This window comes from Ranitomeya variabilis, chromosome 2, assembly GCF_051348905.1.
Source record: "Ranitomeya variabilis isolate aRanVar5 chromosome 2, aRanVar5.hap1, whole genome shotgun sequence".
NCBI classification, from domain to species: domain Eukaryota; kingdom Metazoa; phylum Chordata; class Amphibia; order Anura; family Dendrobatidae; genus Ranitomeya; species Ranitomeya variabilis.
This window is the reverse complement of record NC_135233.1, coordinates 460319109-460337187: the sequence shown is the minus strand read 5'-3', so window position 1 is coordinate 460337187 and position 18079 is coordinate 460319109. Positions and strand designations below refer to the sequence as shown.

At 41.8% G+C, this 18079-nt stretch overlaps 2 protein-coding genes across 2 annotated transcripts in view; one reads left to right on the top strand and one right to left on the bottom strand.

The window, feature by feature from the left end:
• The window catches only part of LOC143806667 (uncharacterized), a 75311-nt gene that overhangs the window by 30918 nt on the left and 26314 nt on the right, over window positions 1–18079 (top strand). The gene's annotated exons all lie outside the window — the stretch shown is intronic.
• Window positions 4387–7227, bottom strand: CD248 (CD248 molecule). Its single transcript, XM_077287461.1, has one exon. It carries the CDS (start codon window positions 6802–6804, stop codon window positions 4702–4704), a length of 2103 nt encoding a protein of 700 aa, XP_077143576.1. The 5' UTR covers window positions 6805–7227; the 3' UTR covers window positions 4387–4701.

Genomic DNA, 18079 nt, shown 5'->3' with positions numbered 1-18079 from the left:
CACCTGCCCTCACTTGTATCATTCCCAGTATATATAATATGCATTGCACACAGTTACACCATTGCAGTAAAGAGATTTAAAATCACAAATGAGCAAATCCGTTTTTTAAACAGTAAAGAAAAATCAGATCAATTTTTTTTTTATTAACCGTGTCTGTTAAACAACAGTTTTTTTGGGCACAAAAGGAACCATTTTACCGTTATTGCAGTGTTTACAGGTCTGTCACCCTTCACTCTGAATCAGATCCACTTAAAAATGACCAAATAAAAAAGTGACCATGTTGTATGTATACAATGAACACAGGTTGCCGAAAGTTGTAAGATTATCACATTAACACACACATTACAAACGGAATTAGAAATGGCAACATCGAAACCAAGATAACAACAAATGTATTCAATACAATACAAAACTAAATCACTACGAGGTCCCCAATACGTTACCGCCCCCTGAGTATTCGATTCCTATAATGCTAACAGATAACATACCGCATCGCCCGTTCTGTAGCAAATCGCTGATAGTTTCATTGATACAATGGTGTAATATTCAGAAACGTCGTGGATTTGACAACCAATTTTCTAGCCCTAGTGTGCTTTAAAGAAAAATTAAACAAACCTGCAAATAGTTTTTTGACCCATTAGTTCCCATTTTTTGCTACAATAACTTAGATATGTCAGTCTAAAATAGGGTAAAAAAAGTTGGAAGCTAAACTACAAAATCCGACTACGTAGGGTTCCATTGTAGTCTGTAACCATGGAAACATAGGTGAGATTATAAGCAGTAGGCACCATTGAATATTGCTATTGAAGAATTTTAGCATTTCATTACTTTTTTTTTTTTTTCGTTTAACCTCGGGTGCTATCACATTGAGAGTTTACGTTTGAACACCCTGCAAAACGGGATTCGGACTTCGGGAGGGGGGTATGTGGTCTGAGAGTCCACCTCCATTAGGCATATACTCCCGAAAATGATGCACATCAGGTGGAATGTTTGCTCTGTCGGCACAATTACAGTCTATGGCCATATGTCTGGGTCCCATTTTGCAGGGGGTTCAGATGTATGCTCTGACGGGGCCACCGAGTGTAATGTGAGAGCACCCTTAGACGCAGGGAAATAATGAAGCAATGGTTACAGTACTGTACTCGCCCCTTCAAGAGGTTTTCTGGTTTCAGAAAAATACCCTTTAAAAAAAAGTGGCAACATTTTGTATTTTAACATGCAGTTTAGCTGCTATGTCTTGAAACCTTTAAAGGAGTTTTACAGTTTTGAAATACCCCTGTCTCCTATAAAAAAAACAACAACTGTGCATTACTCACTCTCCCCAGGTCCAGAGCTGAGTCTTCTCTGCTGCTCCAGCTTTCCGTTATTGTCTGCAGCCAGTGATGACATCACAACGACAGCGCTGCAGCCGATCAGTGAGCTAAGCGGCTCGTGCCATCAGCTCAGGCAGGCTCAGTTATTGACGTCAATGCCAGACACTGGGAGCATCACGGTGTCTTGGCGCTGGACTGGGGGCGGGTGAGAAAAGCATAGACTTTTTTAAAACTGCAGCCAAGGGACAGGAGGTTTCAAAAATTAGAAAAAAAAAACCTTTACGGTTTTCAACACATAGCAGCTAAACCGCATGTTAAAATACAAGCTTGCGCCACATTTTTTTTTTTTAAAGGGGTTTTCTTTTATTCATTTTATAAAGTAGTGGTATATCGCTTGGAAAATCAATTATTTTCTGTTTCTGTGACCCACATCAAACCTGTCAATGAAGGGGACACGTCACTGATTTAGTAATTAGTAAGTCGCTTTTTTTATATAATTTTTTTTTTCAACATATGTCCTCCATGGTAAAAATACTTTTAAATAAAAAAAAAGAAGAAAAAACTGTGTAAACCTACCCTTATAATGAGTCTATTAGTACAAAATGACTGTCCAAACTAAGCACAGCGGCTTGGTGCACCCTCGGCGTGGTGACACTGTTGTATACCTATTCCCACCTACTTATTTCCAGCTATTTCCCTCCCCCTTTTCCTTGATTGACAGCTTTGGCTTTACAGGAGTCAGAGATAGATGGAAAAAAAAGTAGCTTGGAAGGTGCACTACACTGTTTGGCCTGGCCATGTCATGGTGCACCAAGCGCACCATGTGGTTGGTTTAGCACTTATTTTGTATTGATAAACTCCCTTTAAATTTTTCCTCTGGTCAAAACTACTAAATTTAAGTTTATGATCATATGTAGCTTTATTACTCCAATGTCCATTACCCTTCTAACGAACACCTGGATTTCCACCCAGAATATATCCAAAGTTTTATTTCTTTGCTACCTTTAGTGACTCCCAGCATACAAGATCACCTTGTAGTTGAATGCTAGTTAGGTAAAGGAGGAGGAAAGTGAAACCTGGACATCTTAAAGGGAATCTGTCAGCTATGTAATCTGACAGCAGCATAATGTAGGGGCTGAGAACCTGATTCCAGCGATATATCACTTGGTTTAGTTGTGATTGAATCATAGATTTCTCTGCCGTAGATCTAGCAAAGCTCAGAATGCTGAGCTGTGTATAACCCCGCCCACACCACTGGTTAGCAGCATTCTGTCAACATACACAAAAAGCTGCCAATCAGTTGTGGGGGCGTGGTTGGACCGGCAGGCAAGAGACACCTAGTCCTGGAGTGATAATCTCCTGCTGATAAAACATTGATTTTATAGAACTAGCAAAACACAACCCAGTAAGTGACACATCGCTGGAATCAGGGTCTCAGCCCCGGCATCATGCTGCTCTCAGATTACATAAAAAAACCTGATGATAGATTCTCTTTAAAAGTAAGAACCCCTAAAGAGCTAGTTGTGTCTTGGTCCCTTTGTGTCCTAAATTAACACTCTGGATAAAACTGTTTGTGCTATGCCTTGTACGGGGACTGAAGAGCTATTACATACAGGGGTTCTCTCTTTTTGGGGTTCTTTGAATTCCTGGGTCATGACCCTGTACTAAACATAGCACAGTGTATTCATTTCGAATGTAAAGCAGTAATGATATTTCTGTACAGACTTATAAAGTACAAAATACACATTTATGTTTGACTATTATTGAGCCTTTGCATAAAGTGATACTTTTGGTTTTCCTTAGAGTAACCGTTATTTTAATTTTTATTTCATATATTGACAGTGCGCATGAAAATAAGCAACTTTGTAATATATCTCATTAGCGAAATCTCCTTCTATCTCCTTCTGGACTGACCTTTCACTCTCAATTCAGGGGTATAATCTGTATTCGGTGAAGAGATAGGAGATGACAGTTGGTTCTTGTAAAGTTCTATGGAGAGAGGAGGAGCTAGAGACAGGCACAGATTCTGCTGAAACGGCTGTGGCAGTTCTCCATAGAACTTCATGGCACCAACTGTCATCTTCTATCTCAATAATGGGAAAACCTATGCTCACTGGAAACAGATTTTATCCTTGATTTGAGAATATTGAGACTGAATATTCAGTCCGGGAGGAGAAAGAAGCAGATGACTCTAATAAGATATATTACAAAGTTGTTTATTTTCACATGTATTACTGATTTATGATAAAATAAATAAATTAAATTGACGATTACAGTTTCAGTAACTCAGTAATTGTAATAGCCATTCAAGAGGTTGTCTGGCCTTAGGATTCAAGTCTACAGTCACTCTCTGTAACTGCAGACTAGTGAATCCTCACAGCTCGCACACTGCACACTGTGAAGATTTTTCCAGTGCTCGCGCTGGAAGCGGGAGGTCATGTGATCGCTAGTGCATGATTTGCATACTTCCAGACACATTTCGTCTAGACGTGTCCTACCTGGCTCAATACATTTGCAGTGGGCTGCACATGTCTAGTCGGCATGTGACCAAATGAATGCAAATTGTGTATTTGTGGTCACTCACATACTGCTCCTGGCGCCACAGCGCACAATGTTCATGCTGTGAAGATTCACAAGTCTGCAGTTACATAGAGTGACTGCAGACTTGTAGCCTAAAGACAGACAACTGCTTTTAATTCATGAAGTTTTCATTGTGAGACTCCGCGTTCCCTCAACACCATGACTTATGATTAATTTGATACAATAACGCTCTGAACACATTAAACTTATGTACACAAAACACAAATTAAATTCAGATGGAATACAAAGAATTGTATCTACTATCATTAACAGGATATATCACAGATACCAAAGTCTGGACATAATGTGAATTCTGAGCCAGTATCTCTACCACTGTGACATCTACACTCACCTGGTTTCATGTGACATTCCGTTCAGAACCCTCTGCCAGAAAGTTTTGTGGGTTTTTTTTACCAGAAAAAGTTACTTTACATAATTGTATAGATACATGTCCAGATGTTCAAAACTGGTGCAAAAGGCATGACACGTGTGCTATAAAAAAGCTACTTTATATGGAAAACAGTTGACAAGAAAAAACATACAATAAGGGTAAACATAAAACATTTAACAAGGGCAGACCAAGATGTAATTTAAGATATGGACACAAGAAATGGAAACGTGAAATAATGGAACATATGAAGTCAAATGTAAATATTAGAAAGTGCATGGACAGAACAAAGATATAGTGAAAAAAAATAAAGAAATGGAAAAATAGAGTGAATACTCCAATTGCACCAATGCCAACACAGAGAGTCCCACCGAAACTGGTATTTTACCCGATTTACAATCCTTTATCCATCATATTGATTCAAACAACGCTTCGACTGTTTAGACTGTCCACACCGGAGGGAGGAATACCTTTCTCTGGTCCACTACCTGTTACCCAATGATAGCAGTCAGTAACACTACGGGGTTTTGCTTCTCCTCCACATCTGGTACAGTATACAATGCCCAGTGCCAACATAATCACTAGAAATACACTCAAGGGTACAAGCAAGGCTACGATTAGCCATCGAGTGTCCCTTTTTCCCTTGGACTCTTTAGATGGATGATGTGAGTTAGAATGTAATTCAGGAGACCCGGAATGTGAATTATTATGAGACAATGGAAGTCCTGATGTGACCATAGTAGTTATAGTTGGAACGTTTTTGATTTTTAGTGTTGTTTGAGGTTTTTCATTAACCCTAGACCTGCTAGGAACCACTGTTGATAGCTTGGATTTATCCCAAGAACTTTTACGAGTTTCAGGATTTTTGGTTGTGGGAACATCATAGATTAAGTTCCATCCTGACCAAACGTTAACTTTTGATTGTTCTTCGGGTTTTATTGTTGAGACGAATCCATTACTTGGTGTCTCCAGTGAAGGAGCATTAAGAGTTGTAGTATGCAAAGTAGTTGTTCTAATCGTATTCTCTTTAGGTTTTGATGTTGTCATATCATCTGGCATTAAAGTGCCTATGGTCGTGATTTCCTCATGGGTTTCCCAACCCACTAGAGCAGTCGTTGTCTCAAGAACCTCTTCTGTAGTTGTCCCAATAATAGTAATTTCTTCGTTGGAATTAGATATGTATTCTTCAGTCTCTGACTTGATTTCCGTATCTACCAGATCTTCCCATCCTGTTGTATCAGGTTCTGGCTCCAAAAAACTTTCGAAACTGGTTACATGGGGATTTGGCAGATTTTTAGGTTCTTCATAATGTAGACGATTGCAGCTGACACGATCAGCAGCTAGTTCATAGCCTTCATTGCAAAAGCATTCAAATCCCCCCACATGGTTTACACACATTTGCTGGCACATACGGGCAAAACGACATTCATCTATATCGACACAGCGCTCAGGATCATCTTCCGAGATGGCGAATCCCAGATCACAAGAGCATTTATACGAACCTAGGGTATTTTCACAAAAGTGTTCACATGTTTCATCGTCTTCACATTCATCTATATCTTCACAACTGAGTTCATCTGAAGCTAGCTCATAGCCTTCTGGGCATATGCACTGGTAACCCTTACCACCAATTCCAAGCTCTATACATCGATATTGGCATGGGCATCTCTGCTCCTCAAAGTCCTCTGGCTCACAGGAGTGTCCATCGGGCTGGAGTACATATCCTTCTTCACAAGCACACACTCCATCTTCACACAACTGTTGGCAATCCTGGCACAACTCTTCAGAGTCTTGACACAGTGGCTCCTCTTTGTCCCATCCAACTGTACGATCCTCTCGAAATGTGCAGAGTACAGATATGGCCTGTTGTTGACTTTCACAGGACACCACTGCGACAGTGCCAAATGGTAGTAGATCAAGCCAAGAACCCTGGTAGCCAAACGGTACAGAATAACGAACATTTTCTCCAGTCAAAGTTGGACACATTCCTTGATAGCGAAACTTGCATATAAAGCCATCAACTGGCAATGTACAAGTCCCCTCTGACCATTTAAAATCATCTTCTGGTTTACCATAGCCCAGACCGATAGCCACACACCTAGCAGCTGAACAGGAACTTTGGGATCCTGATGAAACAGGCTGTGATACCCAGTTGGTGAATGCAGTGTCTTGGTCCCCAGTTGTCCAAGTAAAACCACGCAATGGCTTCTGTGGAGCACACTGTCTAGGTTGACGCTGTAGGCCTATCCAAAGCCGTAGCTGAACATCTCCATCACTTTGGGAACCTGTTGATGAGGTAAGGAGTTGCTCAACCAAAGCAGCTTCCTGAACATTTTTTACAGTCGCTAAATTGCCACCTTTTTCTCGACAGGCTCTCCAAGATTCAAGAAAAGTCTTCCTCTGGTAAAAGACAGCGTAGCATGAGTCACCTGGCCCACAGAGGGCATCATGTTCTTTGAGGTCACCAGAAAGTGAAACGGACAGTAGAAGTAGAAGTTGCAAAGTGGAAAATAAGAGATCCATGAGGTTTTTTTTTTGTTTGTTTTCCGTTGCTGTTTGACGACAATGTCAATCTTACTCCAGAGGTTTCAGTTGGATCCAGTTCAATCTGAATGATCTCTTGGTCAGGTAAACGTGGGCTGGTTGTTCTAGCCAGGAAGACTATAGCTGGTTGAACTTGTCTCCAAAAGTCTGTGTGAACATGAGAATCAATTTCATTCTCCCAAACTTCATAGACATTTGATTTTAGTCCGTAGAGTTTTGCAGATTTGTCTTCGGTGATCTTTTTTTTTCTGCAAATTATAATTCCTGGGTTATAGAATGTTTCTCTTAAATGATCTCATTGCCAGCCAGTTATCTCATATTATAGCCTGTATGGTTGGAAGTCGTCATCTCTGCGCTCTCCCCAGCTGTCCCAGCCTCCAGCCCGATGCCTTTCACAGACAGAGTAGTAAATGAAGTTCTACTTCTATCTATCTGCTTGTAGATTTCAGAGGGAGGTCCGCTCTCCCACATATTCTGCTTTCCCTCCCCCTCTCCATCCTTGTATGGACAAAGTTTGTTTCTATCTTTTTTTTTTTCCCTTTTCCTCTCCCCTATTTTACTCCTGGTCTCAGACCCCCTGAGATTTTGCAAATATTTCTGTCTTGGCAAAAAAAAAAAAAAGAAAGTAAGGAAGGCTAGGGGAAGACTGAATAGGGAAACGAATGATTCATAAAAGCAGAGTTGGAATATAAAGGAGGTCAGACAGGAATGAGAGTGAATTTAAGGGGAAAAAAGACAAAGGACGCAGAATAAGGAAATGAAAGGACTACAGATCATCAAACAAAAGCTGCACCGATATGGAGATAAAATGTGTTTTATGATTGTACAAATTGAAAAACAGTAGATGTGGCACACTGATAAAAAAAAAAAAAAAAGGATGATGTTAAATGCCTTGTACGCTGCCTTCACTTTGGGTGTTAGATTATTTTTTTATTTTGCATTTTTGACTGCAGCAGTTTTATGCTGTGGATGCTTAATTTGGACATTTTAGTTCTGCCAGACACATATCTTAAGGGCTCATATCCATATGTGTGAAAAAAAAGTTCCAATATCAGGACCGAAAAAACACGTCTGACATACGATTTACATCCGAATACTGTGAGATTGCTGTCAAACTGCAATGGTATTTTAACATAAGCTTTTACATAGAACAATTCTCTATGTCATTTACATATCGTTTTCAAAGGAAATATTCTTCAAAACACAGATAGATAGATAAATAGATAGATCGATAGATAGATAGATAGATAGATAGATAGATAGATAGATAGATAGATAGATAGATAGATAGATAGATAAAAAGCCGGCAATTCATGTGCCTCGTACAGTGTAAAATCACAGCGTGGCAGGTTAGAATAGAATAGATATACACACATAGAATGCATAGATATATAGATGTCAGTGACATACAGGTCCTTCTCAAAAAATTAGCATATAGTGTTAAATTTCATTATTTACCATAATGTAATGATTACAATTAAACTTTCATATATTATAGATTCATTATCCACCAACTGAAATTTGTCAGGTCTTTTATTGTTTTAATACTGATGATTTTGGTATACAACTCCTGATAACCCAAAAAACCTGTCTCAATAAATTAGCATATCAAGAAAAGGTTCTCTAAATTACCTATTACCCTAATCTTCTGAATCAACTAATTAACTCTAAACACATGCAAAAGATACCTGAGGCTTTTAAAAACTCCCTGCCTGGTTCATTACTCAAAACCCCCATCATGGGTAAGACTAGCGACCTGACAGATGTCAAGAAGGCCATCATTGACACCCTCAAGCAAGAGGGTAAGACCCAGAAAGAAATTTCTCAACAAATAGGCTGTTCCCAGAGTGCTGTATCAAGGCACCTCAATGGTAAGTCTGTTGGAAGGAAACAATGTGGCAGAAAACGCTGTACAACGAGAAGAGGTGACCGGACCCTGAGGAAGATTGTGGAGAAGGACCGATTCCAGACCTTGGGGAACCTGAGGAAGCAGTGGACTGAGTCTGGTGTGGAAACATCCAGAGCCACCGTGCACAGGCGTGTGCAGGAAATGGGCTACAGGTGCCGCATTCCCCAGGTAAAGCCACTTTTGAACCATAAACAGCGGCAGAAGCGCCTGACCTGGGCTACAGAGAAGCAGCACTGGACTGTTGCTAAGTGGTCCCAAGTACTTTTTTCTGATGAAAGCAAATTTTGCATGTCATTCGGAAATCAAGGTGCCAGAGTCTGGAGGAAGACTGGGGAGAAGGAAATGCCAAAATGCCTGAAGTCCAGTGTCAAGTACCCACAGTCAGTGATGGTGTGGGGTGCCATGTCAGCTGCTGGTGTTGGTCCACTGTGTTTCATCAAGGGCAGGGTCAATGCAGCTAGCTATCAGGAGATTTTGGAGCACTTCATGCTTCCATCGGCTGAAATGCTTTATGGAGATGAAGATTTCATTTTTCAGCACGACCTGGCACCTGCTCACAGTGCCAAAACCACTGGTAAATGGTTTACTGACCATGGTATTACTGTGCTCAATTGGCCTGCCAACTCTCCTGACCTGAACCCCATAGAGAATCTGTGGGATATTGTGAAGAGAAAGTTGAGAGACGCAAGACCCAACACTCTGGATGAGCTTAAGGCCGCTATTGAAGCATCCTGGGCCTCCATAACATCTCAGCAGTGTCACAGGCTGATTGCCTCCATGCCACGCCGCATTGAAGCAGTCATTTCTGCCAAAGGATTCCCGACCAAGTATTGAGTGCATAACTGAACATTATTATTTGATGGTTTTTTTGTTTGGTATTAAAAACACTTTTATTTGATTGGTCGGGTGAAATATGCTAATTTATTGAGACAGGTTTTTTGGGTTATCAGGAGTTGTATGCCAAAATCATCAGTATTAAAACAATAAAAGACCTGACAAATTTCAGTTGGTGGATAATGAATCTATAATATATGAAAGTTTAATTGTAATCATTACATTATGGTAAATAATGAAATTTAACACATTTTTTGAGAAGGACCTGTATACAACAAGTGCAGTGTGGGTGCAAATTACTGGACATGTATTTAATAAAATATTATTTTACTGAAAAAAATGGCATGGGCTCCTGCATAATTTTCTTAACCAGCAGAGGGAAAGCCGATGGCTGTGGCAGATGTTTATAGCCTGGGAAGGGGGTAATACCCATGGAGCTTCCCAGGCTATTAATATCAGCTCACAGCTGTGTACTTAGCCTTTACTGGCTATTAAAATGGAGGACCCTAAAAAAATGATGTAGGGTCCCCCTATAATTAATAACCAGCAAAGGCTATCCAAGCAGCTGCAGGCTGATATTAATAGCCTAGGAAGGGGCCATGGATACTGCCCCCAGGCTAAAAACATCAGCTCTCAGTCGCCCCAGAAAAGGAGCATCTCTAAGAAGTGCCAATTCTGGCACTTAGCCTTATTCTTCCCACTTGCCCTGTAGCGGTGACAAGTGGGGTGATAGTTAGGGGGGGTTGATGTCACCTTTGTATTATCAGGTGACATCAAATCCCGAGGTTAGTAATGGAGAGGCGTCAATAAAATGCCCACATTACTAACCCCATAGTCATATTGTATAAAAACACACACACCAAGAATAAAGTCCTTTAATTGAAAGAATGACACAGACTCCTTTAATAAATCTTAATTAAATCATACTTACAACCTCGCCCATTCCCTCGATGCTATTGTCATTTACAAAAGAGTTAAAAAAACAAACAACAATATTCCTGACCTTTCCGCAGAGAAGATGATAATCCATTTGTCCCACGGTCTAGCTCTGCTACATCTAGATGGCAGGCTGCATTGATGCATGATGTGACCATACAGCCTGTCAACCAGCAGAGACACTGAGCAGCGTATGCTGAGTGTCTCCCTGTGAACTCCTGTTCCTGTCTGATGGCACCACGAACGTGAGAAATTTCTTCTGCTTGCGGTGACGTCAAACAGGTCTTGGAAGAGCCAATTAACTCACTTTACCTATGGACGTCAGCAGGAGTGTGGTGGGAAACGTCAGATAGGTGAAGTGAGTTAATTGGCGGTGAATTCCCATGACCTGTTTGACAGCACCGCGAGCAGAACAGAAGAACTTTCTCACACTTGCAGAGCCGTCAGACAGGGAATAGGAGATTTCCAGACTTGTAGCGTCTCCATTTTTCATGATCTGGGGCTGGGTGAGGGCTAACTTTTGGCTCGCTGAGCTGACGATCTTTTGTTCGCCCGTTATTGCATTTTATTGCAATGTAGTGGTGACAAAAAAAATGTAATTCTGGCATTTTTAATTTTTTTTCTCTTTAGGCATTGAGCGATCATGTTAATTATTTTTTTATATTGATAGAACGTGCGATTCTGAGCTCGGCAATACTAAATATGTGCATATTTGTATTTTTTTATATTGTTTTATTTTGAATGAGGCAAAAGGGGGGTGATTTGAACTTTGATTTTTTTTTGTCCTTTTTGCATTCTTCAATAGTCTCCATGGGAGACTAGAAGCTGCACTACTTTGATCCCTTCTGCTACACACAGGCGATGAGCGGCTTGTCTGTGTGTAGCAGAAATGCTCAGTTGCTATGAGCGCCGACCATAGCAATCTGGCAATGAAAACCATAGAGGTCTGCTGCAGACCTCTGGTTGTCATGCCGACCCGTCGGTGACCCGTGATCTCGCCGATGGACGGGATTAGCAACACGCTTCTGGTAAGGGAGAGTTAAATTCCTCTGTCATTTAACTGGTTAACAGCCGCGGGTGGATCGTGATTCCACCTGCGGCTGTTGCGGGAGCATGTCAGCTGTATAGATCAGCGCCGGAGCCCGCACCAAACAGGGGGAGTTCGGCATAAGTGTACTATTACGCCTAATGTCGGAAAGGGGTTAAAAGAAAATAATAAAGAAGTAAAAAATGGAGTTACTCTTTAAAAATTGATTCCCACCCATGTGGAAAAACCTATGGTAAAATTAGTAACAAATTCTACCTAAAATCTAGTGACAGTGACAGTGACTTCATAGGAAGCAGAGGGTCCAGGTGCAGCAACCACCCCTCTGTTTTTGTTTACTGCATATACAAGCGAGTAATAATGATGGTTGATGTTTTCTTAAAAATATTTTCATAAGGGCTCCATTTCAGAGGGTTACTCAGTGGGCACTAATATTTATTTCAACGGCCCATTCCAACTTGGCAGAAATAGGTGCTAATGCCCACTCAGTCAAACACTGACCCCAGCAGTGACTGGCCTCAACCAGTAAATGGGTATTTTTGACCAATGAATAAAACAATGTCACTGGCGCTCAGCACTGATGCCCACCAAGTGAGTGGGAAAGACTGGTAAAATCACCCAGCTGCTGGTATCCTCAGAAATTGTGCCACTTCTGTAAGGACCTATAAATATACTAAAAACTGATACCGCGCTCGGGTGATTATGGTGATCTATCCCTGTTTCAGGGGTACGATAGACCTGAGTGTACTGGTGGATGGTGAACAAGACACACTAGAAATAATGGTATAGCCAATTGGGGAATATTGCGCAAGCTGGCCAACTGCACACAAGGACATACCGCTAGTAGCAAGCAGTTGGCCAGCTTGCGCAATATTCCCCAATTGGCTATACCATTATTTCTAGTGTGTCTTGTTCACCATCCACCAGTACACTCAGGTCTATCGTACCCCTGAAACAGGGATAGATCACCATAATCACCCGAGCATGGTATCAGTTTTTAGTATATTTATGGGTATTTTTGACCATTTCCATTGTGTTAACCAGCGGAAAAAAATGATAAGCATCATAATAAGAGCTGCAGGGGCTCAGTTACATCATTTATTATTAATATCATTTTTATATTTATTATTTTTGTTAAACAGTTGAGCCCTATTTAATTTTTTTCATCCTTGGGACAACCCCTTTAATCTTCAACATCAGTCTGTTCTTCATTGAAATGCATGCTACGGGCATACGTAAAATATCTAGAGGTTGTGACTGCGCTGTAGTTGCTGGATTTTATTGGGCCGTCTATTACATATTTTCAGTATATACTGATCCTGGAAGACAAAAGTCCTTGGATAATATACCATCGAGCATGAGAAGTTTTAATATATTTAAACGATAGCAATATATTGAGAATCATGGAATTCATAGCTAGAGGCATAGAGGGGGTTAACTATGATCCCTCACAAATCTCCGCTTCACTATACCAAACATTTTTCGGGATCCTGAAATAATTTGTTCCATAGGTTCTTTTCTTCTGTTCCCCCTGGGGGGAATTGTACGTAGCTTTACCTATAATTTTTTGCAGATGGCAGAGCCAGCGACTGTCATATAGAACAAGCAATAATGACAAGAACCATAAAAAATTAGTGAGGCTGCTAATGTGCGCATGAAATAGTCATGTGTGAAGAGTTGATAGGGGTTTTATAAGTATCGCTGTGGAATTTTTGTTGGCTTTTTTGCAGGGACAAAAATTCTTTAGACAGATGTTACATTCAAGTAAACAGTAAAATATTGTGAAGCCAATATAAATGGTGTTTGATTTGTGGTTTGTGGTATTTTTAAGGTCAATTGTGGGGAAGGAGGTTTCACAAAAAGCATCAAGCTATAGTTTTCTGGAGTTTTCTATGAGAAAGGTGTGTTCACACTGTTTGCTGAACAGTTTTGGGAGTGGAAACCTTCTAAAATGTTCCTGAAAAACTCAAAAACTTGAAGTTTCTGCTCCAAAAACTCGGCAAAAAGTTTCAGTGTGAACATACCCTAAGACGTACGAGATGGCAGAAAAAAAATAAGTGTTTGATTATTTAGAGCTAAACACTTGACATGAGCGAGCCCGAACTATAAACAGAGAGAGACCATGAGATTAAAGTTGGACTAGAGTCCAGCTGAACCTGATGATCCCGAACTTTCCCAATCCTGAACGGACCGGTGGAAGTTCAGGTTCGTCGGGTTCGACCAAACTTAAGTTCAACTTTAGTTTCACTCTCTCTGTTTACAGTTTGGGTTCCCTACCAAAGACCGTACATTCACCGTGCCAATAATATGTAAAGTGCCAAATTTATTGCAAAAGGATGGTTTTTTTGCACAGGAGCTGGGGTGTTTTTATCTGGCATATTAAAAAACGTTATTACAAATATGGTGACACACAAAAAAAATCTTTTTCCCAAAAAGCCTTTTTATTATGTAAAAGAAGTAAAAGATTAAAAATCTGTTAGGCCCTGTACCACGGTCCGTATTGCTTAGAGAGTGACAGAGAGATAGTACTGTGGCGGACTTTAGGTGCAGATGTTAGGTGCAAGACAACACTATCGATAATACTTGTTTACGTGTAATAACAAGACAATTGTGTGTTAACAGAATTGTCTCAATATTCAGTATAGCCGAATTGTTGTATTCAATAATTTACTGAAATTTTGCTGCTTGTTTTACCCTTTGACATTGTGCCGTAGGTTCCACATGTATCTGTGCTCATCGAATAAATGTCTCTTGGTTAAGTGACCACTGAGTCATCCTTCTCTGTGTTGTTGCAGCCATGTACTTGTTTACAACTTCGCACTCATGTCTCAAGGCTTTTTTGGACATTAATTACAGGGTAGCTACCTATAAGCCTCACTAAGGGCTCATTCAGACACCCGTGCAAATCGGTCCGATCTTGGACCACAATGCACGGACTGGCTGAGGCTCTCCCGACCCGAGTGTCACAGCATCATAGAGATATACACTGCTCAAAGAAATAAAGGGAACACTAAAATACCACATCCTAGATATCTCTGAATTCAATATTCCAGTTGCAAATGTTTATTCATTGCATAGTGGAATGTATTCAGAACAATAAAACATAACAATTATCAATGTAAATCAAAATGAATATCCCATGGAGGTCTGGATTTGGAATGATACTCAAAATCAAAGTGTAAAATCAAATTACAGGCTGATCCAACTTCAGTGGAAATGCCTCATGACAAGGAAATGATGCTCAGTATTGTATGTGGCCTCCACGTGCCTGTATGACCCCCCCTACAACGCCTGGGCATGCTCCTGATGACACGATGGATGGTCTCCTGAGGGATCTCCTCCCAGACCCGGACTAAAGCATCTACCAACTCCTGGACAGTCTGTGGTGCAACATGATGTTTGTGGATGGAGCGAGACATGATGTCCCTGATGTGCTCAATCGGATTCAGGTCTGGGAAACGGGCGGGTCAGTCCATAGCTTCAATGCCTTCACCTTGCAGGAACTGCTGACACACTCCAGCCACATGAGGTCTGGCATTGTCCTGCATTAGGAGGAACCCAGGGCCAACCGCACCAGCATATGGTCTCACAAGGGTTCTGAGGATCACATCTCGGTACCTAATGTCAGTCAGGCTACCTCTGGCGAGCATATGGAGGGCTGTGCGGCCTTCCAAAGAAATGCCACCCCACACCATTACTGACCCACTGCCAAACCGGTCATGCTGAAGGATGTTGCAGGCAGCAGATCTCTCTCCACGGCGTCTCAAGACTCTGTCACATCTGTCACATGCACTCAGTGTGAACCTGCTTTCATCTGTGAAGAGCACAGGGTGCCAGTGGCGAATTTGCCAATCCTAGTGTTCTGTGGCAAATGCCAAGCGTCCTGTATGGTGTTGGGCTGTGAGCGCAACCTTATCTGTGGATGTCGGGCACTCAGACCATCCTCCTGGAGTCAGTTTCTAACCATTTGTGCAGACACATGCACATTTGTGGCCTGCTGGAGGTCATTTTGCAGGGCTCTGGCAGTGCTCCCCCTGTTCCTCCTTGCACAAAGGTGGAGGTAGCGGTCCTGCTGCTGCGTTGTTGCCCTCCTATGGCCCCCTCCACATCTCCTGGTGTACTGGCCTGTGTCCTGGTAGCGCCTCCAGCCTCTGGACACTACCCTGACAGACACAGCAAACCTTCTTGCCACAGCTCGCATTGATGTGCCATCCTGGATGAGCTGCACTACCTGAGCCACTTGTGTGGGTTGTAGAGTCCGTCTCATGCTACCACGAGTGTGAAAGCACAGCCAACATTCAAAAGTGACCAAAACATCAGCCAGAAAGCATTGGTACTGAGATGTGGTCTGTGGTCCCCACCTGCAGAACCACTCCTTTATTGAGAGTGTCTTGATAATTGCCAATAATTTCCATCTGTTGTCTATTCCATTAGCACAACAGCATGTGAAATTGATTGTCAAACAGTGTTGCTTCCTAAGTGGACAGTTTGATTTCACAGAAGTTTGAGTTAGTTGGAGTTATATTCTGTTGTTTAAGTGTTCCCTTTATTTTTTTGAGCAGTGTAGAAGTTGTCATGCTCTGGTCGGGAGAGCCACCAGCTAGTCCATGCAGTGTAGTCCGGAATAGGTCCCATTTGCACGGATGTCTGAATGAGCCATAAAAGACAGTTTTTCTTTTGTAAGAGAACTATTTTTCAACCTCATCCCTAAGAACAATGACTATGAGACCGCTTATACCAGCTGATATCTCCGCAAGAGCTAAAAAAATCAACTATATTTCTTACCCCTTAGGGTATGTCTCCATGGTACGGATGGCCGGCGGTATCGCCGCAGCGGCGAAGCCGCTCGGCGCTAAGCCCCGCCCCCTTTCTGGGACGCGATCATGCCGGATGTGTTAACTCTTCACATCCGGGATGATCGCTCTCTCCCATAGGGCCCTGTGATATGCCTTGCGGGGACGCTGCGTCCCCGCAAGGTGTACGGGCATGCTGCGATCTGAAAAGACGCGCAGCATGTCCGTAGTCGCAGGGCCGCCGCGTGCGGGTTTCCACGCATAGTGGAGACAGAATTTCATCAAATCCCCTCCACTATGCAGGAACATCTGGACGCTGCTTGTTTGACGCTGCAGCGCTGCGCAGCGTCAAACAAGCAGCGTTTCCTGAACGTGGAAACATACCCTTAAAATGCCTTCAATACTCTTTCTGCAATGAAGGAAGGACTGTGAATATAACAAACATCATGATGAACATTCGTAGGCAAGAAGAACTTTGCTCCGCACCTGTGCTCTGTGCTCAGATTTCATGAGATCAATGTGGACACTTTATGATTTTAATGATGAAGTAACACAATAACTGCAGCTGACGTGGTATGTTACTGACGTAATGCAGGAAATATAATCACTAGAGAGCTCAAAGGTAAAATAAGGTTAAATATATAGATACATAGCGCCACAGAACTACTAAATCCGAGCAAGGCAAGAAGGGTACTTTCCTGTCGTTACCTTCATTCTATTAAAGAAAATTAGTTTGCCCACTCGGAGAACAGAGAATTGGTGATCGGTATGGATGGAGAAATCACAGGGCTTATTTAGAGGTATATAGTATAGGTTGTCAATACAAGATCAGTGGGGGGCCAACACCAAGCACCAATACTGATCACCTGTTACCATTTCCCCCGGGGGCTGAATGTAAACAGTGTATGGAGCGGACCACCACAACTCAGTGCAGTGATTAGTGGCAGCTGATGGGTTCTGCCGTTCAGGTCCTATTCTCTTCTACAGGAGCTGATCTGCCATTGAACAATGGACAGAGTTGTGCTTTTCCACTCCATAATATATTTACATCCAGTCACCATCAGAGGTGATAATGACTGATATCAGTGACATTGAAATTGCAACATCAAGAATAAAAAGCTGTGGCATTATGGAAATCACAGTATGGAGACAAGTTACTGATATATAAATAGGGAAACAAATTTTTCGTAATATCTGTAGACTTCATTGCAGGTAAACTAACAGCTCGGAAATACATTGATTTGGTGGTGCGACCATTTCTCCAAAATGTCCCAGGAGACTTTTTTCAACACAATAACGCCAGTCTGTATGTGACTTGTCGTGCTACTGTGAAAAGTCAACTCTGCATGGCCTAAATAAGCTACCATGGCCTGCATCATCTCCGGACTTGTCTCCCATCGAGCACATGTGGGACGTCATTGTTCAGAGATCACACAGGGAGCTGCCAGCAGCGGATCTTGATGATTTGCCAGTGTACATTCAGGGCGGCAGAACTAGTGCATACAATGTTGCACTCATACTCAATACTGAATAAATTGAGATGTCTTAAAAGGTGTTTTCCAGTTTTTGATCATTGGCATGTAATTAAAGTGAACATATCACCTTGGAAAACGCTATATACCTGAAGATATAGCGTTACAATTATGCCTGGCTGCCTTACTGAAGGTAACGCTAACAGGGCAAAATTAAAATATTTACTCCGGAGAGCCGCCGGCTTTCAGTCATAGGGGCGTGCAT

Bases quoted from the DNA above. Each gene is read 5' to 3' on its own strand.
- CD248 (XM_077287461.1), bottom strand. From the start codon at position 6,804: ATGGATCTCTTATTTTCCACTTTGCAACTTCTACTTCTACTGTCCGTT.